At 44.5% G+C, this 22,748-nt stretch overlaps 2 protein-coding genes across 5 annotated transcripts in view; both read left to right on the top strand.

The window, feature by feature from the left end:
• PLCB4 (phospholipase C beta 4) overlaps positions 1–6,310 on the top strand; it is a gene marked incomplete at its 5' end in the record, with an annotated part of 81,100 nt that extends 74,790 nt beyond the window's left edge. For 2 of the 4 annotated variants that reach the window (XM_080342932.1, XM_080342931.1), the window contains 4 exons: positions 516–573; positions 999–1,085; positions 3,155–3,191; positions 5,989–6,310. In XM_080342932.1, coding sequence (XP_080199058.1) covers positions 516–573; positions 999–1,085; positions 3,155–3,191; positions 5,989–6,077 — 271 coding nt within the window. In that variant the 3' untranslated portion in view covers positions 6,078–6,310. The remainder of the gene's footprint in view (positions 1–515; positions 574–998; positions 1,086–3,154; positions 3,192–5,988) is intronic. The other 2 variants (XM_080342934.1, XM_080342933.1) reach the window with 1 other exon arrangement.
• A 5,558-nt stretch (positions 6,311–11,868) lies between these two features.
• Positions 11,869–20,679, top strand: LAMP5 (lysosomal associated membrane protein family member 5; the record flags this gene model as incomplete). The annotated part of the gene is made up of 6 exons (XM_080342145.1): positions 11,869–12,121; positions 12,393–12,565; positions 12,839–12,970; positions 13,054–13,159; positions 14,692–14,880; positions 20,501–20,679. Exons 1-6 carry the CDS (start codon positions 12,082–12,084, stop codon positions 20,677–20,679), a joined length of 819 nt encoding a protein of 272 aa, XP_080198271.1. The 5' UTR covers positions 11,869–12,081.
• Between the last annotated feature and the right edge of the window lie 2,069 nt (positions 20,680–22,748).

The following is a 22,748-nucleotide window of genomic DNA, read 5'->3' as shown; positions in this document are numbered from 1 at the left end:
TTCATGACAGAAATCTTGGGAAGAGACACTTTGCAGTTAGGTATTTTGTGTAAATATTAATTGTATACTTACCATTTTACTTTAAAAACAACTTTAATAACCTTACAGCATTGATTTAGTCATGATCATCGGATTTCCATTACCACTGTTAGGAGACATAGCGCGTTTTATATACTGAAATAAATTGAGAGCAGAGTACAGTAAGGGATACACAAATGGATTAAACACTTTTTAGGTTCTTTTCACCACTCTTAACTAAGGAAAAAAGCAAACTTCATACACAGCAGTCTTGGTCTTTTTTTCTTTCAAGTCTTCTATCGTATTTTGAAAGTACTTGGAAACCTTCAGGTGTAAAGGTGCATAGCTGGAGGAGTGTACAACTTGCCATTAGCCCCACATGGTACAGATAATCAGAAACCAAAATATACCTCACAAGCTTTTGATTCTTTTTATTGTAGCTTTTGGGTTTCTATTTTTCCAATGAGTCTTCATGGACAACATTTGCATTTTTTTAGGCGAGTCAGAGAACTGAACAGCAGCAACACAAAAAAGTTCCTGGAAGAGAGAAAAAGGGTAACTATAACCTTGACAAAGTCACTGGGCACTATTTCTGGATATTCATTTTCACTTTTCTTTGTTGAGAATCCAGCTCTAGTAAACAAACAGATGTTTGTCCTTGCTTTGTTCCACATACTTGTAGTGTAAAAGATCAAACATCTATTTAAGAGGAAGCTATTTTAAATTAATATAATTATTATTCATTGTCATCTGTTTGCTACTTTTATGTGATATGTCTTATATGTGTAATATGTATAATATAAATACATTATTTTGCTAATAGCTCTTCTTAAGATTGGGTGATGTATTAAGTCTCCTGTGACTTTTTGTGCTATCCAAATGGGACAAGATGGTGTATATGGGTATGTTTCAAGTAAGTTTTTACTTTGCTTGTTACTAATGTGTTACATTTCCCCCTATTTTTTTTTTCTTGATTACAGCTGGCAATGAAGCAGTCAAAGGAAATGGATCAGTTGAAAAAAGTTCAACTTGAGCATTTAGAAGTCTTGGAGAAGCAGAATGAGCAGGTATCTTATTTTAAAGGCTTAAAAGAAAAGCAAGCTAGTGCAAACAGTAACCAGAATGCTTCTGAGTGTAAGTCACCACCGAACCTGGGAAAATGACCTTGTTTGTGGGGAGTTTAAATAAAGGGGTGAGGTGACTTAAGTAATGATGCAGAACCAGATTAGTTTCAGATAAGCGTGTGAAATCTAGACCGCTTAGCCAAAGTCAGTCCTTTCAGCTGTTCAGCCACATTGATACTCACTAGCTAGATGTGACAGTCATAAAAGGCCCAGCATATCTATTTTAATTACTCCCAGGAAGTACCATGAGCAAATACATTTCCTTCGTTTTGGAACTTACATTTCTAATGCTGAATGGAAAATAGAGGTAAAATGTGCACAGAGCATGTCTGAACTCTAAGAGACAGTTAGTTTGGACTGAAATCTAGAGATGTATAGTAGCGTAGGGAGTTTTATCTGTACTAGTACACCCTTTCCTCATTAAAATACCTTATTATTTTGCTAGTTTATAAGCTCTTTATTTTTTTTAATTGAAAAACTATTTGGCAAGGAAAGGAAAATTCTAATTGTCTTTCTGGTAGAAGCAGTGCTATGTTCTGAGTTCCCTTGGTTGAGCCAGCAGAGCTGTAATAACTGCATGGACTTGCAGTGCTGCACTTAGACAAATGTAGAACTGCAAGGGGAATGTACCCAGCAGTTCAGTGAGACTAGAGACAAGGGGTGCATTTAATACCCATTACTTTCAAGGGTTATGTACTTCGTTTATTAAATGTTCAGAACTTGAACTCTCTGGCAGATAGTATGAATTAAAGCCGTCTAGCAGAGTGGGAGAGGAGAACATGCAAATCAAGGATTTACACTGTCAGGAGAGAATCATATAGCCCCAAAGCTGCAGCCCGGGAACTTGTAGAGAGGTGACAGCACATAGGATCACAGACAGCTGCTGCCACCAAGCCCCAGCCACCATGGCTCTGTCTTCTGATCACCTCCCTTCTGCACAACAACCAAAGTTCCCTCTCAGGGTGTCTGTAGATGCCATCTTTAACATCCAGCATGAACGGATCTGTCAGTCAGTCTGCTCCTGAGCAATATCTGCACATAATGAAAAGGCGGGGGGGACAGGTACCTGGGGGAGGCAACTGGGCTACAGCCGATCTGTAGCATCACTATAGAGAGCATGATGGAGAAGTCCCTGTAAACTGTAGCTGACAAAAAATGATGGGCTTGATCCAGAGATAGGTATTAATATTTTCAGTGGTTTCTTTCCATTGGCTTCAGAGGGCTTCGGATCCATTTCTTAAAAACATAAGGACAAGGAGGAATTATTATAATTGTACTTTTAACCACAGTGTGATAAACACGTAACATGCAAGGGAGGGAGGTTGCTGGGAAATAAGTGTGAGTCATTAGAGGAGTCATGTCTTTCAGCAGTTAGATACTTCTCTCACCTGGGGTTACAGCTTCCACTGCTGAGCAATGGTAACAGCCTACATGAGCTTGCTCATAATCCACTTCAGTGCAGAGATTAAGTCATGTTAAATCATCAGTGATTAAATGTAGTGAGGTCATTCACGTGCTGGTTATCACTTTTGTGTGGGCGTGTGGTTGCCTCTGCCACAGGGATAGTCCTTAACAGCTTTTTAACTCACTCTAAGTTGATCCATCAGAGCATAGATTTTCATACCTGCTGTTTTGACCACTTCCTTTTAGACCCAAAAGTGCACCAGTGCAAACCCCCACCTGGGTCTGGTTTTGTTGTTATATACATCAATATATGAAGGCTATTTGGATCAAGATAAAGGTGGTATTTGTTTAATGAGAATTTCAAAACATTATATATTTTTTTCCCCGGATCAAGCAAGAGGAGAAATTTTTCATATAAATATACAATGTAGAAAAGTGGAATTATGAGTGGAAACAGCCTACAATGCAAACTGTTATGAATTTAAATTTGTTTTGGTTTATGTATGTTTTTCTTGCATTAATTTTTCAATCTCGCTTCAGTTTTCATTCATTTAATTTGCTTCTTGTTGTATTACTCAATTTTGACATTATTATTTTTGTACAAACAGCTTTTGAAATCCTGTCATGCAGTGTCTCAAACACAAGGTAGGATGGACGTATAATAAGCAAACTATTATTTCAGTGTGCTTTCCTTCTAAATTAAATCATTATCATTGGAGCCCTTCTTGTAAATGCAGCTATTGGGAAGTACCATTGACATAGTGAACACAATGTTAATCTTGTTTGCACACAGGTATTTGATCCTGACATAATGTTAACAGTATTTTGTGCTTTAGCATCTCAAATTCAGATGCACGTGACCAGTGATGTGCAGAGGAAATATTTAGAGATTAACTTGTATTGTACATTAGCTGTCGTTACTGAAAGATAAGCTCAGAGTTCTACGCTGTGTCTGTAAGAAGTGTCTATTGATCTAAGAAAACTATTTTAGCGTTAACATACATATGATTAACTGCTAATGCTGATAGTCAGACAAAGAGTATCCACATAAATTAGTATGGTAATAAAATAAGTATTTCCATGCTAAGAATAGCAAAATATAGAATAGATGGCTAGAAATAGCTTTTCAGTATCTAAAGAAAAAAAGGCTTCCAGCACTTTAAATTTCACTTTAAAATCCAACACGTTACAAGACATGGTAACTATACCTACCGTGTGGCTGTGCTGCTGTGGCTTCCTAAATAATCGTTACTCACAGAAATCTCTGTTAACCCCTGTCTTACCAAGGGAAATAGTTGAAAATCCAGTTGTACAGTACTGCCTGATCTGAATAATTTATTGAATTGATAACATCTTGTACCAGTGAGTGTGACAGCACCCACTTTAAAAACTTTTATTTACAGATATATAAAGAGGAAAAAATGTATTCATTAGGCTAGGAAGAAAAAATTGGTTTTGTCTTTTACTATATACAGTTCTTAGCTGTCCTAGATCTCACTAGAGGGCAGGCATCTTGAAAGCAGAGTCCATTAGCTGCCCCTCACTTCACAAATTCGCTGTAGTTTCAACGCCGCCTTCTAGAAGGCTCATTGTCAAGTGCTGTGATTGTGTGTTGACATCAGAATTCACTGTCTGAACCAGCTTCAGACTAGCGAAAATGGGCATCCTGGTCCTACGCTAATGTGTTCTTTGAAGTCAGGTTATCTCTAAAATAATTCTGTATGCCATACATTGGCATGCAGAATGTTTATAGGACACTATGTGCCAGTAGTTAAGTCACAAGCCTGAAATGTGTGAGTCACTAAGAAACAACCACAAGGTTTTGTTTTATCTGGAATTTCATTTCACACGCAAGCAAAATCCAGCCAACATTTCAGAAGAGGTTGTACATATCGATTTATTTATTATGTTTCCATATTTTCATGTTAAGATTATTTCTTCATTACTTTTAAGCTTTTAACTCATTTAAATGGAGAGCGTTGATTAATTTTTAATCATATTTATGACAGTTGCTTTGCTATTATCATAATTACTTTTTTCCCCATGATGACGATTATTATGTAAGTACAGAGCTACATTTTTCAAGCAGGCATATATATCACATCTGCACAGACCCACATTTACCTTGCAAAGTGAATAGCTGTGCATCTCATTACTTTAGGTCTACATCTGCCCATTTTTGTGTATGCAGATATGTGTTTGCACATCCAGAATAAGTGACTTCTTAAGTAGGAACTTGCATAGCAAAGTTCCCTAAGTGACATTTACAACTCTTTGAGGAACTTAGTTCATGTAAGTCAAGTCCAGTAACCATTCTTCCCTGCATGATGGACACAAAGCCCTTACACCAAAGAAAATATTAGCTTGGTTTGCCTTTTCCTAAACCTGTCCTAATCCTCAGGAGCTTGGTTGTAAAGATAGATGGGTTAGCTTGCCCTCTGAGTCAATTTATTCAGAGTCATTTGGATTTAAATAACTTCCCAGATGGAGAGACTTCAGAGAAAATGAAATGGTGACTCCCAGTTGCTTTAAACTGCAGAGTTTCAAACCAAAGCACAACTTCTAATCTGTAACTGAGCCACAGGAGGAGTAAGTGTGCGTGTGTGCACATCTGTGAAAAAAAGAGAGAGAGGGAGAGGAAGGGAATTCAAAAAGCTCTCTCTAAGCAGGGAATTCCCAAGCCAGTTACCATTTATATCCAGTGCTTTAACTCTGCTTGCAAAGCCTGAGGCACTAGGAGTTTATAGCGAGATCTGGCATCCGTTCATTGCTGTATCCTGCACAACGCATTTCGATACAGTTTCAGGTGGATTCGGTGTGTGTAATCCCATGGAGCATACAGCAGTAGTCTAATCCTGAGGTGAAAAATGCCACATCTGTAAGCATAAGGATCTGCTGGCCAGTTGGAGATTATTCTTTAAAAAATAATACTTTAAAAGCTACTACTTGAAAAATCTTGCCTACTGCAAGGAGGGTGTTACACTGATGGAATTTTGTCGTTTGATGTCTTTATGAAAGAAACAAGTCCAGGTCATAGATTAACTCCTAAACATTTCAGGACACATCGCAGTACTCGCACAAAAGCCGGGAAGCAGACATTCCCAGAGACGTTTCCTGTCAGGAGAAACAGTCGAATCAGCATCTGCCTAGTTTTCTTCCCCATAATTGGAGCTTCAGCATTTCATTATACACTTCCTTCTGAAAACCAACCCATGAGTCTTGGAATAGGATCAAAAATATATCCCAAGGCTTTGTAGACATATGAATTAAATCTCTTTTTGAATACAGAATGACGGGGTGGGGGGACACACACAGAATGTTATTACATATATCTTCAGTGTGTTTTGCCTGTGTTTCACTCAGACACTCTCATATAAAACATGTGCTTCATTTTGAACAAATGGTCTAACGCAGTGCTTCATGCGGTTATTTTGGATTGCAGGCAAAGGAGATGCAGCAGATGGTGAAGCTGGAAGCAGAGATGGATCGCAGGCCAGCAACAGTGGTCTAAAGCCTCAACAAGCAAACTGAAGTTGGAGAACACCGCATCCTTAAAATGAGAGCAAAATTCAAAGTAACGTTGCTGAGGTTGAAAAGTGGGCTTTTTTCTTTTTTTTTTTCCATTTTTTTTTTTTTTTTTTTTAATATATAAAATGTAGCTACGGACTACCAGTCTTAAGGTTTGCATTATTTCTTTTTTAACACTGGGCACTGAATTTCCTTTGTTGGATTTCCACAATAAGAATTTCCTTTGTTCAGAAAAACACTAATTGGAAGACGAAGACGGTTTTTAAACCTAGTCCTATATTCCTTTCTGTATCTCAACAGGCAGCTTGCCTGCATCAGAATTACACAATCAACGCTTTGAAACACAACAGATATTTTTAGCATCATCTCAAATGGCAATGAAACTGTAGTCATGTTATTTACCATTTGTGTTCTCATGTGTGATATATTGTGTAGAAACTCCACGCTGCCAGATCCCGACAAGCAACGACTCGTCAGATGCTCGGCACCTGATGTCATCAAGCCCATTGAACTGGATCTTCTGCTAAGTCACCATAATAATCAGTATAGCAAGGAGTTGAGTTTGGTCAGTTTTAAATTATATTTCAAAGTATTTTTCAGGCAGCAGACAGTAGGCAGTTGAAAGTCAACTGTATATATTCGAAAATACAATATGTACAAAGTCATCGGCCAAATTCATCAACTGTAACAGTAACTTGACAGAATATTTCTGCAGTCCAATGATGTCGTTCACAAGTGCCATATCAACTCTATCATGTCTGAAAGTTGCCAATATCCTGTAAAAGTTACTGCAATGGTTAGTGTGAGGGAAATACAGTGTATTTGTGCCAAAACTGATCAGTGCTCTAAGGAATTACGTATTAGGCACTTTAAGAAAAGTTTACATCCTACATAGCTTGTATAGAAATTGCATTTTGATCCTGTTGCTGCAGATCCCAGAAACTACAGTTCATTGTAACTTAAAGATTGTTTAAATGGCTTTTGGCAAAAAGTTTGTAACTGTGAAAATGTAAAAAGTATTTATACACTTCAGAATCACAACACTGTAGAAAATCACATACATGTTGCCACGTGATAAAATTAGTCACCAGAAATGCTAAGAGTATGTTTGCATGTGATACAAATGCTACTAAGACTGTAATGCCTACTATATGACCACAGTCATTCTACTAGCTGGTAAATACTGAATAAATGTATGGCACAGAATATTGTTTGATTAATTACAAAGACTTTTAGCATAACAAGGTCTCTCTATATATATGTGTGTATATTAATTACGTGGGCATTCTTGATACTTGTAGTAAAAGAAAAGTACATAACTAATTTAATTTTACACAGAAGTATTTATGCAGATTTTCAGAATTTCATATCAGGAATAACCTTTTTATGTCCATTAGATATAAAAAAAAAATTGCTAGTGTGTTAATTTGCATGTTTCCAGCGCTTGCTGTAGTTATATTGCAAAACAATGCATGTAAGCATTCCACTTGGAATTTGTCCATGCTGCCAATTCAAAGACGACTGCATGGAAAACTGGTAGTTTAGAACAAATCAGATTCCTGATTTCAATGTACTAAGCACCAATTACTTTGTTGTATATGCTTGTACAAACAAATTCTACATATTCCTATAAACAAAATAAATGAAAAGAGATAATTATGTTACTGTCAGTCCTGAGATGAAACTTTCAACTTCTCTAATAAAAACCTTAAAAATTTGAAACCTTTAGTTTTGACTGAATTGTAGGGTGGTGTTATTATTACTTACAATTTTTAGTACGTTTTATTTCCTGTAAAAATGTACATAGTGTAAATATATTTCTATCACAGCTTATTTATTCAAAGGAGTCTTATTTCTTTTAAGTGCTAGGAGAATTGCGCAGCATTGTTCCTCGCAGCACTGCAGAACTACCTGAGTACAGTGTAGCAGCCCTGCCTTGAGATGCAGCAAGCCAAGTACAGTATAGCAGCACTACCTTGAGAATGCAACTGAGAGAGGTCAGTGAAGTCTTCAGGGGTTTAAGACAGGATTTAAACCTGTGATGCCTATTCAGAATTCCCAGTCTGATGCCGCTTAACGTAGAGAGGCACCTTTAGCTCCTTATGATCTGTAATGTTATAAAGACAAGTTGTGTGTGCCTGCACCACTGGGAGCAGCTCTCCTGCTCTCTAAGCTTGGCTTGTCCTCGGGGTCTGGAGGGAGGGAGCTGGGAGCATCAGCAGTCTCAGAACATGCTGAACAGGATCACAAAAGGCAGTGATTTTTATTTATAGATATATATATAGATATATTTTTTAATTAAAAATGTATTATTAAACAAAGTTGGTGGGGACAGTGCTGTGAGCTGGAATTTTATACTGTTGCCCACTGCAGTGCTTTGTAGCCAGTAAGGAGAAGCAAATGACAGACCAGATACCGATGGTGAAGCATTGAACATTACCAGTTTTCTTAGGCTCACAGTCTGGCTGGAAACCACTGCCCTGCCTGTTAAAGAATTAACTGAAAATGGAGGAGCTGGGTTCAGTTCACTTTCCTCTCTGATGCAAATCAAATCCGCCTGTCTTAATTCTCTGGTGAGTATCCTGTGCATCAGGGAATAAGCTGGTTTTGGAAGGCTAGAAAATACTGTTCACAGCCTTATTCTGAGTCTGCACTCACTGCTCAGCCAGGAGCGAGACATTTATCAAGTCAGAGACAAAATGTGCTTCTGTGAAAGCAAGGATCTGGGTAGCCTCAGCTCCCAGAACTGTTACATATTTCATCCATTGACAATTTAGCATAAAACGCAGACAGTAATTTGAAATTAAGCTATGAATTTTGTCAGCTAAGTATTTTGAAATGCTGTTTAAGTAGTATTTGATTCAAAATATGTTTGAAGTTTGGCCACTAATGTAATGAGGTGAGACTTTCATTTGAGATGAAATAGGCTAATCAATTTGAACATTGATACTGAGTTAAAGCAGTTTAAAATGTCATTCTCTACCTGGGTGATGGATTCCACTTCACTGAGGTTTCATCGAGGGAAGTGTCAGATTCTCCCTCTCTGAATCTCTTTAGGTAAATTCAGTGCAGCTGTGATGGGGAGGGTCATGAGACCCTGGCCTCACAGGCAGCCCTGCTATTCTTTCATGTCCAGTCATTTAGGGGTTGGTCATTAACTGGACTGTTTCCAGATAAGGGTCAGTTTAACTCCTGCCCCACGCGAGTGCAGTCAAACCGCATTGCCAGAGACCCAAAATACCCCTCGGGGGCTGATTTCCTTGCAGACTCCACATGCTGCTGCCCACAGGCTGCCGATGAAAGCGGCTGCCAGTAGCAGATGCACCCCAGAGCCGCTTGGCCAGAAAACCTGCTGCCAGGGATGCGCCAGCGGTGGTCCCAGTGCTGCAGCCCTGTTGTCACCGCGCTGTGTGCTCTCTGCAAGGAGGCTGGTAAGAGTTATTGTTGTCTGGGGGTAGCAAGTGGGGTTCAGCCTTCAGAGATAGGCAGTCTCCACAGTTGAGGGTAAGCTGGCTCCAGGTGATCCAATCTGACCATAAATTGGCCCTGGTCACAGAATTTCAGGTCAGCCAATGCTGCACTGACTCCCTCAGGTGAGACCTTTCTTCTCTGTCAATGTTTTGGTGTTTTCTTGGTGTTAGGAAATCTTAGGCCTTTTTTTGCTATGGAGAGTGGGATAAATGCGGCTCTGCAGGCTGGGAGTGAGGATTGCTACCAAAGCTGAAGGCTTTTTGTTGTGCTGTGCAGCTGGCGGGTGCTGGGAGAGCACTGTGCTCTGGGGCTTGGGGGCTGTGGGTCAGGCTGGCCCGTGTCTCTAAGACAGCTGCTCTTTCCCAGCTGCTCCCTGTTGTACCCTCCTACATGGGCTGGATGCAAGAGCAGCTGCTCAGCATCGTGTATTTATTTGGAGGTTTAGAAGCTACCTAGAAAGGTAAAAAAATTGGTAATTAAATAAGGTACTAGAGGAGGAAATAGATGCTAGTTAAATACTGAGGTCATCAGTGAAAGACCTGAGGAAGCCAGGTATTAAAATCACCACAGAAATGGAGTCTGTTGCAGTTCAAAAAGCCTCTCATAGAATTTTTTTTTCCTTTATATAGTCCCCTGTAAGTATTATCTGCAGGTTAATCCCGTACTACAACTGACATAGGTCTGGCTTTATTTTGGGGGGCAGGAATGACTCTTTATCATGAAATAGGAGAGAGGGGAAATGACCAGGACATAATATTTAATATGTACAGCAAGCAGAATTGGAATTTCAACAGCATAGTTACAGAAATCAATATGTTCCTTCAGTATCTGCTTTTATTTTAAAGAGGTAGTTCCCAGCAAGAAAACCCCTCTGTGCAGAGGTGCCCTGGCAGAGAAAGGGCAGCTCCCCACAGTCAAAACTCACCTTGTAATTCCTTGCTTTGCAAAACGCTGGTCTGTTTCCTCCAGACTCCTTTTCCTGGACTAGAAATGTGAATTACTAGTGAATGCGTGTAATGCCACTCATGCCAAATAGCTGCTGTCCCTTTGGCTTTTTGCAAAAAAAATATCCTTGGTAGTAGGGTCTTGTTCATCGCTGTTCCGGGAACTTGTGTTTCTGTAAATTGTGAGTATTCAGATGTTTTCCTTGGTCGGGTCGAGGGCGGGAGCGTATTAAAGGACGATAAAAGCTCCCGATGACGGGTGGGAAAAAAATATATATATTTTAACGCTGCATGGCCCGCCAGAAGAGATGAAAGCCGGGAGGTGCGGGGATGTCGGCGAGGCCGGCAGGGCTCTGGGAGCAGGCAGCGGGCGGTGCGGGCAGCCGGGGCTCGTCTGCCGTTTGCAGGGCCCCGGGGGAGAACCGGCAGCTCAGCCGGGCGCTCTGGGCTGGAAACACGCCTGCTCCTCCTCGGGACACCCCTCTGCCCCCTCCTCCCCAGAGGCCGACAGGGATGGGGTGCGCGGTGCTTTTCCGCAGCCCGCCTTGCAGCCCCTTCTGCCTTCAGCGGCGGGCGGGGACAAACTCTTCCCAGCTCCCCCGTGTCGCACCTCCGACACGCACCCCCAGGGTGTGCCGGACCCCCCACTTCCCTTTGCCCCATAACGTTCCGCGTAGGCGCAACCTGGATTGTTTTAATGCATCTTCTCGCTGCTCTCGGGACTACTCCCCTTGCTACGTGATGGTATGTTTTGTGTTACGGTGTGTTTTATGGTATGTCACGACATGTTAAGCGGTCAGGTGTGTTGGTATACAAAAGACTGCCGGCTTTGCTTCTGACCTTGCCATACAAAAATAGCTGCACGTTTCTTTCTAAATTAAAACACGAGCCAGCTATTTCCCTTCACGAAAATTACTGGTGCTCCGTGAGCAGCCGGCGCTGGACTAGATAACCCCTCCTCCATCCCCTCCGCTGTCCCGGTTTAGCGGTCCGCTCGCCTCTCTAGCGGTGCTGCCCCGGGACAGCGGTTGTCCTGCGGGAGCAGCCGGCTGGCGCGGCTCCGAAAGGGAAGGGTGAGCGGCAGGACCCGGGGGAAAGGGGAACCCGGCCGCGCACTGTGCCCCGGGGGGCGCTCGGTGCGGTTCAGCTCCGCTACAGCGACACGTCGGGGCGGCCCAGGGGTCCCCAGCTCTTTCCTCCGCGGTCCCCGTTCTCCGCCGGGATCCCTTCCGCGGGGGTTGGCGAGGTCTCGAATACCGGAGGCGGGGGGGAAATCCCTCCTCCCCCCGCTGCCTCCGCGTACGCCCCGTCCCTCGGCGTGGGCGCCTCCGTCAGCTCCGCCGGCATCTCCCCTCCTCCTCCCCGCACACCCACACACTCTTCCCCGTCCCTCCTCCCCGCCGCTCCGCAGCACAGAGCTTTTGCAGCCGGTGCAGCTCCTGCGAAAGGAGGTGTTGAGGTGTTTCAGCTTTCCTCCAACCTCCTTTTCTTTTTCTATTTTTTTTTCCCCCTTTCTTTTTTCTTTCTCTCCTCCGGAGCGGACCCTTTCGGAGGAGCAGCAGCCGCGGACACGCCGGGGCCAAGCAGGGAGGATGGCTGGAGGGCGCCTCCCGGGGCTGCTCTTCCTCTTGCGTGAGTACCGCGGCGGCAAGTCGCGACACGGAGGAGCCCTGTCGCGATAAAGGCAGCCGCTGAGGCAGACTCGGCGCTGCTAGAGCACCGGTCCTGCTTCACTACCACCGGCTGCTCCATCTCCACTGCCGGCTGTATCGCGACAGGGACGCCCCATGGTGACAGGGGAGCTTACTCCAGCGGGCTCGGGGGTGGTGGGGGGATGTTGAGGTAAAGGCTTAGGGCAAAAGGCCGCGGGTGCAGCTGCCGCTCAGCGCCTCTCTGCCCGCAGACGCCGCGGCTCACCTGGCTGCCGAGCAAGAAGTTGAAAATCTATCCGGGCTCTCCCCTAACCCCGAAAAGGACATTTTCGTGGTGCGGGAAAACCGGACGACGTGTCTCATGGCAGAATTCGCCGCCAAGTTCATCGTCCCGTACGACGTGTGGGCCAGCAATTACGTGGATGTGAGTGGGGGCCGGGGCTGTGGGGGCCGGGGCTATGGGGGGCCAGGAGGCGGCCGGGATTCGCGTTTGCAGCGCTGCAGCCGCAACCGCGGAGCCGCTGCTCGTTGTTACGGTAGGACCGGTGCTGGTGGGGAGGGAAATCCGTCCGTACTTTTGCAAAGTCCTTTATCCCCTCTGACGGTATTCAGCCGGGGCTGGGAAGCGGGAGGGCGGACTGTGGACGCCCGGGGGGACACCGGGGCCGCCCCCCTGAGCCCCACTGCTTGTTTGCAGCTGATCACGGAACAAGCCGATATCCCGCTGTCGCGGGGAGCCGAGATGAAGGGCAAGTGCGGCACCAACGAGTCGGAGCTGGAAATCTCCTGGCTGGAGCAAGCGTACACCCTCAAACTCTTCTTCCTGAAGGTACGGGGCTCCCCCCGCACGCCCGGGAGCTGGGGGGGTGTACGGCGGCATTGCCGGGATCCTGACCGGCTCTGTCTCGGCAGGAGGGGCACAACACGTCCCGGGGCCAGGAGGCTTTCTGGAGGCTCAGCCGGATCCAGTTCACCTACGACACCTCTGAGCGCACCTACTTCAAGGACGCCGTCAGCCGTAAGTGCCCCGAGGGGACGGGAATTAAAGCAGATTCCCGGGATCTGACGAGCTCGGGGCGGGGGGGGGAAGAATGCAGACACCCCGCGGGCTGCGCTCTGAAAAGCAGTTTAACGGGGGAAAAAAAGAAACCCCAAACTCATCCGACACTAGCTGCCAATTTTAAAGCGCATATTAATTTTTTCCCTTTTTATTATTGGCGGTGGTTTGAGTTTGGTGGTTTTTTTGTTTGTTCGCTTGCTTGTGGCATTTTTTGTTTTAATCACCGCAGTTGCAGTAGGAGAGAGGGCCCAACCTCTGCCCATTTGCTGCATGGCCCTGGGCCCCACCCGCGGCGGGATCCAGGGTTCTGATGGGGTGGGCAGTGGCGAAGGGGTCTACCTGTCTGCAAAAATTTTTCTCCTTTCCAGAGGGACCAGCACCTTGATGTTTTTTAAGGTTAATTATTGCCTCAGTTCTGATGTTGGTTGAATAGGTAGGAAAGCAACGGTTCTCAATATAACAATGACATCGACATCGGTATCCATACTCCTACACATCAATATCTGTACTCCACACCCAACAGCCTCCTCTTTTCTCACCGGGTTTCCTATTTTTGGCTTTCATTTTATTTTTGTCTTATTACGGCTCAGAAATGAGCGGTCTTGTATTGAAAATTGAAATACAGTCATTTGCAAGTTGTTCTTCCGCAAGATTTTCAAACTCCAGTGAATGGTGTGTTAAGGGTTTGTGGCGTAAGACACACTGGACATGGAGCTGTTTTTCCTATCAGTTTTCCTAATGTTTGTGTCCCCAAAACACAGTGGTGGCCATGCCTCATCACCCTCTGGAGTGTGAAACACTGATTGCCTTTCTGTGCTGCTGGAAGGGAACAAAGGGTCGCAGAAGAGCGGGATGTGGAAGACATCCCTCATTCCACCTTGCTGAGCTGCATTCAGCCATCGTTTATAAAACAAGCTTGATGCAACGGGATGATATTTTCGTGTAATTTATGCTTGGGCGAAACAGTCATGTCATATGTTCAGGAAAGGTGTTAGGGCCTGTTTTGCTTTGTAGTGAAGTCCCCAAATTGCATTGCTCCTTCCCACTTGAATTCAGAGCCCAAGTGCAGCGACAGGAGTTGCTCTTTTCCAAATGCAGGGAATACGAGCACAATCTGAAACCTGCATATATATCAATAGAAACCATTCCTCTGACTTGATGGACTTGGAGTCCTGTGACATGAGCGTAGCTGGTGGTGGCAGAGCCAGCTCTCCCCTTTGTGCCAGCAGGACCATGCGCTGCAGCCATCAATTCCTGCTTGCAGGCAGGCAATCCCAGTGCGGGACCTGCCTTGGCTATGTGGGAGTGTCACGCCAAAAGCACGGTTCCCATCCCGGGAGAAAATGCTGCTTTAAGAGCAGTGGAGCATGCAGCTGCTGCATTGCACACCGTCTGCATACCTTGTGTTCGATTTGTGTGCTTTGTTGACGAAGTCACATCGGTCCCCCGGAGATGGGACCTGACTTCTGCTGTTTCTGCCCCTTGGCCAGCCGGCAAGCACACAGCCAGCTCGCACCGGCTCTCTGCCCTGGTCACCCCAGCTGGGAAGTCCTACGAGTGCCAGGCACAGCAAACCATCTCCCTCATCTCCAGCGACCACCAGAAGTCTGTGCAGCTCTTGCTGTCGGAAGTGCGCGTCCAGCCCTTCGACATCACCGCAGATTTTGTCTTCAGTGAAGGTAAGACGCGGGGCTAAGGCATGTCTTGCATCCCTGAGATGCTGATGCTGCTAAAGCCTTTGGGGTTTCACAATGTACTGAAGGAATTTGGGTCCTTCTCCTTCCTCCAGTGGGTTGTTAGTGCTCCCTGCAGTCCCTCCAACCCATTCTCTGCCTTTGTGGTCCCTCCAAAAGCCTTTACAAATACAGCTGAGCTGCTATTTGGTCAAAACACGGGATATTGTGTGTACATCATCTTCTGTAAGGACTCATCTAGCTAGCCCCTGCACTGCCTGGTCCCTGGGGAGCCCTGCAAGGCTCAGATGTCTCCTCTGCAGCACAGAAGGTGCATCGGTACAGCTGCAGGGGCGTTTTAGGGCCGTGGCACACTCAGGAAAGCTTGTGGCTGTGTGGGTGTAGGAGATGCTTGTGATGTGCGTTGCCAGCTCCAGTGTGATTAACGCTCACTGCAAAGGTGAAGAAAGAGTAACGGTGACTTCAATGAGGCGCCTTGTGTGCCCAACACACCCGACGCTCTTCCTTCCCTTAGGTTTCTTTAATGTTGATGGTGGATAAAAGAAAATGTGAGTTAACATGTGGTGTTCTTGTCCAAGGGTTGGACTGAAGTCAGCAGTAATACTGCTACGGGGCAGAATTCTTGCAGATTTTGCCTTCCTTTATCCTAAGGAACCCCTGGTGCTCCTCCTCCCCAACCTCCCCCTGCCTTTCCATCAGGTAGGATGAGGGATTATAAACATGCTCACCTGAATTAGTGCTTTGAGACTAGTCCCCTTTTTATAGTGCTATCTTAACAAATTAGTTAATTCCATTATTGTAACAAGATGCAAATAAAATTTGTTATAGCCAAACCTTTTAATAACGAGCTAGAAAATGGTGGTGTTATTTTCAAGCCTAGCATTAAAATCATGGGACTTTATTATTTTGCGTGTGGGAAATATTTTAGAACACAAGAAAAAACCAGCACTGACTACAGAGCCGAGCACTTACGCTCATGACTCACACTCCTCTAACTGATGTAGTAAATATATGCTATTATGTACACTGGCTCTGGCAGAGCCTTGTGTGGCTGAATTACTCACGGCAAGGCCAGTGTAGTACGGAGTAGGTTTTATGCATGAGCAGAAAGCATTTTTTTCTCTGTTGAATTATTACCACATTTTGTGCAGGTTACAGAGAGAAAAAGATAGAATTTTGTATTTTCCTGTGATTTTTTCTTGGCACATGTTGATCCTGTCCCTCCTCCCGTGGATCCAGGCTTCCTGCACTCCGGGTTTGGCTGGGCGGACCCTGGAGGCTGAGAAAAGCATCTTTAAAATATACAAGTCTGGACTGGGTTTTACCTGCTGTGTCTTTGTGATATCAAACTTGTCAAGTCCAAGAGCTTGCAGTTAAAACACACAAACTCGGGGTTCATTGCAAAAGGGACCTACCTGCCTTTTTCATTATATGCTCTTTTGTATCAGGCAGTAAATTAATTTGTTGTGGCTTTTTTGTTGTTGTGTTGTTTTTTTGGCTTGGTTTTCTTTTCTCTCATTTGTTGTTGTAGTTTAGGTGGGGTTTTTTTCTCCATGGCATGAGGAGACCCCAGTTGGTTTAGCAACCTTTAAACATATGTGAGGGATTTGTCCTTCCAAGAAAAGCATGGTTTCTTTTTTTTTTGTCAAGCTATCTGGGTTTCTTTTGTTGTTCTCATTATTAACTGATGCTTCTCTTTGCTGAATTCCACTGCAAAGAGGACGGTCAGGAATACCCAAGAGGTGGTTTGTTAGTGAAGCTTCTCCAAGTGCCACGTCCCCACCAGCCCTGCAGACCAGCGTGTCCTCGGCACATGCATGGCAAAACATGATCCTTTGTGGGGTCTGCCAATCTTAAATTACAGTAATTAGCCTTCTCCTTTTTGGTTCATTAATTTCCCATTAGATAAAATTCCTAGTAATTATGGACAAGCTATAGAACACTTCAAAATATTTTAGAATAGAGAAAGAGACCTGCTAGAGCAAAAGAATTGCTGAGATGCAGGAGGGTCAGGGCCCTTTTACCGCAAAGAAATAGGGGGAAAGGTTTTGTCGTTTGTCCTGATACTGTCTGGTCTGGAATAAATTAAAAAGCTTGTAGGGAGTGATTAGATTGCTTTTATTTTTCGAATGCTTAAACTCATGTTTAAAAACTCATTAAACTCATGTTTAATCATGCTAGATTTTTTTTTTTAAAGACATTGCTTCCAACCCTTACAAATACATACACACACACATATATGTATATAAATGTACATACATCTCTCTACATATTAACCTTTTAAATACAGAAGCAGCAGAATGTTTTTTCCACTCAGATCTTGGGAGTTATTTTTTCTTAATACAGAAGATGTGTGCACATTTTTCAGCCTAAAAGAGCAGTAAAAAGAGAGCTGAATCAAGAGAGTGTGAGAAGAACATTTAAATTGGCAAAAGACCCCCACAAAAATTGTCAACTCTTTTGATTTTAATCAAAATCATGCAAAATCCTGATACAACATTAGGAACCAGGATCCTGGGAGACCTCATCTCCCTCTGAGCCATCCCAAGCAAGGGCCCCATTTTACTTGGTACCAAGTAGCTCCTCTTTGCAAGGTATGTGGCCACATTTAAAAAAGCACTCAGTCTTTTTTAATCCAATAGCTTACAAATGTCTATCTAAAATCTCAGACACAATCGGGCTGTTTTTCCATCCCTTTAAACATCATTTCTCAGGCTTGGTGATCTTGACTGTGGGAGACTGCTGATTTTTTTTCTTCTTTGCTGCTATTTGTTCTGCAGAAGGATGCTGAAACAAGAAAATGGGCCTGTTGGGTGGTTTTGTAGCCTAGTACTGAAACTGGACGAGTACTCACCATAGAAACCGTGTGGGTACGTGGGCCTGGGACCTGTGCGGTGCTGGAGGAAGCGCAGCACAAAAGAACAATGAGGAACGCACCTCAACGCCTCCGTTGTCTCTGCCCGCAGCCTTTGTTCAGCGGGACAGGGACCGGGGCTGGGGGGTGGCACCTCTCTGGGAAAGAGGTGACCCCACCGGGTTTGGGATGCAGCAAAACTCCCGGCATCACCTGAACTTTTCACGTAGTTAAAATTTGCCAGAGAGCTTTTTGCTTTCATGAACTGAGGGAAATGCTGCGATCCCCGTGACTTGAAGCAAAATACTCAAGAAAATTTGATGGAAAGGGCTGTTTTCCTGCAGAAGGCATTGATTTAAAATAACAGCAGTTCCTGCCGTGACAGTGTTTGATTTGCTGTGCATCAACCAGCCCACCTGCCCACACTGTGCTTGATGGGGTTGAGCGTCTGAATTGGTGTCTGCCGTGGACTTTATGCAAACCCTCCTCCCCTCCAGCTCTCCCTTTGCATTTTCCTTTGCTGACAGACCAAGAATGATGCCTGTTACCTCCCCCCCACCATGTTGTGGACCTCATTGCCTATGCAATGAGAAATGCTATATAAAATGTTAGTTTTGTTTGTTGTAAAATGATGTGGTTTAACATGAATGTAATGTTAAAATAGGGCTGGGGCAGAGCGCTTTCTGCCCGGGGAGGTGCAGCAGGGCCCAGCTGGGGGGAGCGGCATGGCTTGTGGATGTGCTGCTGGAGACTCTGAGCTTTGCTTTGATTTTTTTTTCCTGTGGGCTTTTTTTTGCCTTTTAATCCTCTTTACAAAGTGTCAGGATAAGGAACTGTCTTCCTTGGCCGCTTGGAGGAATTGACACCTTTTTGAGTTCTGATTCAGACACTTAAATACAGCCAGGGCTTTATGTGGACACTGCAGTTTTGGCCATGTCCTCTGGCACATTTCGTGCTCTACGGCCAGTTTGATTTGGCAAAAGATGGGAATTCAAATATTGCAAGCAGATGTGTTAGAGTTGGGTTAGTGCTCCCCATCGCAGCACTCGTGCTTTTAGCTTTACCTTCTTCACTGGCTGCAGACCCCCGTGTTCACCCCGTTCTGCAGACACAGCATCGTTGTTGTCTAAGGAAAGGTGCCCAGGCAAACCCGCCGTGTTTGAGCGCAGGTGAATGCCCTCAGCTGGGTTTCCAGCAGGCGTGTTTCAGTTTGCTGGCACCCCTGGCCCCACAGCTCTGCCCTGCGTGTGACTTTTCCCGCAGTCAGGTCCAGGGATGCCAACCTGCCGCTGTGTCTCTACCTTGGAGCTGCAAGTCTGGTCAGGCCTAAACCAGGAAGAATTTCATAGAGATATAGAAACCCAATTTTAGGAGCTATAATAATAATCGGGATTTTTTTTTTTCCCTTTCTCCCTAATACAAACAAACAAAACCCCTGCATTGCAGCAATTGCTGAACCGCCTGTACCACAGTCCTGGTGATTAATCACTCCTCTGGTGAAACAGTGAGCAACTGGAACAGAAAAGGACATTTTTTTCTTTTGTTAGACCACATTTCACTTTTGCTTTTTTGTTTCACTTCATTTACAGCTTGAAGTGTTTCCTGATGGCATCGCTGCGAGCCTGGCGCTGGGAGGACGACAGAGCTCCCGGGGGTGCCGGCACTGCTGGAGATACGGCCCTTCTGTCCCCCCTGCCTGGGCCCGGCCGCTCTCTGGGTTTTTCCTGCTCTTTACCACATGCCGTTAGATTTTTAAAGCTTTTGCTTTCTGTGGTTTTTGCAGATCCCTGCATCTTGTGATCAGCTGCCTGGGGAACCCATCTGGACAGTCTTTAGCGATGGGAGGAATTAATGGTGCCTTTTGTATGTGCTCATGTAACATGCAGCCTTTTTTTTACCTTTTTTTTAAAAGTAATTGCTGTTTTCATTGTTTTCAGCACAATTGTAATGTGAAGAAGATGATCCAGGGACCAGAGCACAGTCCCTCCTGCACCCCCCATCATTTTCTTTGTATTTTTGTTTTCCAGAGTTGGCATTTTTCGTCATTTTGGTCTGGCAGCCCCATCTTGGCAGCATCAGCTCTGCCCGTCCCTCGGCGTGGATGAGCAAGAGTCACGCAGGGAAAAGAGTGAATTATGATCCTGTCATTCAGGCCTACAGTAGACTCTGGAAGTGTAAGGGAATTGAACCAGGGTTGCCAGTGTAACGTGTTTCCTAACCTTGGTGGCCATGCCTGTGCAAGCTGTCCAGAGAAGTGTTTTCCCATCATAGCTGTGGTTATTATTATTTTCTAGTGGTTCATTAGAGTATGACGAGGACTTGTAGGCCAAAGAGAAAAACGCTGGGGAGGCTCGTTTGCTTCTGCTCATCAGCCACCATCAGGACACTTGAACTTCCACTGTCCTGGTCCCAACAAGGCCATTCCTGTCCCGGTGTGGCAGGGGCCTGAAGAAGAGCTTACAGGCATGAAAGGTTTTTTCCCCAGTGTCAGCTGGTTTGGTAGATGTCACCTCTCCCTCCAAACCCTGCATTGTGCCTGTGATTTCACTTTTACTCCAGAGCAGCCGATGTTCTCCCTGGGACTCCAATGACAGTTGCTGTCTCTCCTTGCTGCTGTGGCTATTTTTGCTGTGCAGGGACCCCTGGCACAGAGCCATGAATCCGGGGAGGTCCATTCACCACTGCAGCACTTCAGATTTGCAGTCTCTCATTCATTTCTCTCTTTCCTTCCTTTTCTTTCTTTCCCTGCAGAACACAAGTGCCCAGTGGACCAGAGGGAGCAGTTAGAAGAAACCCTGCCTCTGATCTTGGGCCTGATACTGGGATTGGTTATCGTGATAACCCTCTGCGCCTACCATATCCACCATAAGCTGACAGCCAACCAAGTGCAGATTCCTCGCGACAGATCTCAGTACAAACACATGGGATAGGGGACAGGATCAAGCAGCCCAAATATCAGGTAGAAAAAGCAAAAGCACTTTTTTCTAAAGGTGAGGAAAGGAAATGGGGGGGTAAGAGACGGTATTCACAACACCTAATTGTGGGTATTTCATGGAGGCACTCACGTTAAGGTTGGGCTTTAACATCATCAGTGCAGAGACATAGATTTGGGATTCCGGAGACACTGATTTTTGGAGTCTGTCTGTGGCAGTAGGTGATATGAATACCTTCCTAAACAGCTGGGCTGATTATCTGGAAACAGAAATGCTTCCCATGACAAAGTTTAACACTGGGGCAAAATTAGCTTTTTTCCTTTCATTCTTCCCTTTCTTTCCCCTGTAAGGGACTCTTTCCAGTGTGCTGCTCTGGGCTGGGGGACAGAGCCATTGGACAGACTTCATTAAGATTCTCTAACAAAGGGACTCAAACCACATTCCTGAAGTTTGCACTCATGTTATGCAAAGCATGAAGGCAACACAGGTTTGTTTTCGGGGGGGAAAATTAAAACAAAGGCCAGAACCTCAAGCTGGTATAACCTGGAGCACCTCCAGTGCAGCAGATTGCAGCCAGCTATGAGCTGACCCCACACTTGAGCCTGAGCAAGGAAAAGTTTGTTTTTGCTTCTTGAGCCACATCTGAATTAAACTTAAAAAAAAATAATAATTAAAAAAAAGTATTGATTCACGAATTATAAAGTGCCATGCTACTGCAAGTCAACTGAGAAATGCTTCTGGCTGGACATCCTGCACGTATCGTGATTGTTGTTGAGATGTTACATTGCTACCTGCAACTGGTATTTCCATAATGAAGCAAACAAAAAAGAGAAACCAGAAATGTTAAAGTTACTATGCAGATTATTCAGGTGTAATCTAATGTAACAGAAGACAATATAAGGAAACCCTTGAAATCTAACCTTAAATGTAGAGCATTTTTAAAATGAATTAAAACATGTACATATATAATGCATTATTTGCCTCCTTATTTTGAAATGATATAATGCTTTTTACTCACTCCATGATATCTAATGGAATCAGTACAAAAATACATAGTCTGAATGGTTGTTAAATATAGGATTTATTCTAGCAGTATTTTGGTGCAGATGGTTTGGCGAAGACATGGTGGTGGCTCAGTATTCTGTAGTTTGTTCGGTATTTCTAATGTTGTTTTAATCTCCTGGCTGGTTCTTTCTTATATGTTTTGTGGGCAATGGTGTGTCCGGTTCCCCCTGAGACTTCTGACTTCCCTTGGCTCTGGTGCTACCACAGCAAGAGTTAGTTCAGAGCTTGTGTTAATTCAGGGTATGGAAAATACATTCTTGTTCTTGAACTGATTTGGTCCAAACAGGGGCTCATACAGTCTGTCTTCTTTCAGCTTAAAACCGGTGATAAGCAAAGAAAAATAGTAATTTAAACACTGAGAAGTGCAAGAGGAGAAACTTAACTGCTTTTTAATGCTGCAGCCTCCTCCAAAATTTATGAGGTTTTTTTGATAAAGGTGGATGCAGCAAGAGCCTTCCCTTAGTCCTGTCTTATTCCTGGTCTCATTTCTATGTTATGCTCAGCTCTTTGTTTTCTCATTTGGATGTAAGATGCAAAATTATGGTGCTAATGATGCTTGTGGCTTTGCCCTTTTCTGTTAAAACTCTAGTGAAAGTGTTGTGGGCGGGCTTTAGGCTGACCAAGTGCCACTGCCTACCATGAGCTGATTAGTATTTAAAAGAACACAAAATCATTTAGAGGCAGCCGGAAAAAGCTGTAGGTAGCAGGAGGGTGAATAAAAGGATTAAGGTTCATCCTTAATAGAGAGGGGCCATAGTTATCAGCTTTGTCCTGCCTCGCTCTCATCTGCCCTCCAGCCAGAACGGCTTTCCCAGCCAGCTCCCGCCAGCCCCAGCATCTGCTCCTGTATTTGAATTCCAAATACAGGAAAATAGAAAGGGAAGCAAACAGCTGAACGGCAGATGCCAAAGGAGCCACTCCATTGTCATTTGTCTTCTTAATGGCACATCTGGGCAAGGCAGTGGCAGGATGGCGTGGTTGAGTGGGTGAGCAGCGGTGGT

The sequence above is a fragment of the Nesoenas mayeri genome (genome assembly GCF_963082525.1).
Source record: "Nesoenas mayeri genome assembly, chromosome: 3".
Classification (NCBI taxonomy): Eukaryota; Metazoa; Chordata; class Aves; order Columbiformes; family Columbidae; genus Nesoenas; species Nesoenas mayeri.
This window is presented reverse-complemented; position numbering and strand designations above follow the sequence as displayed.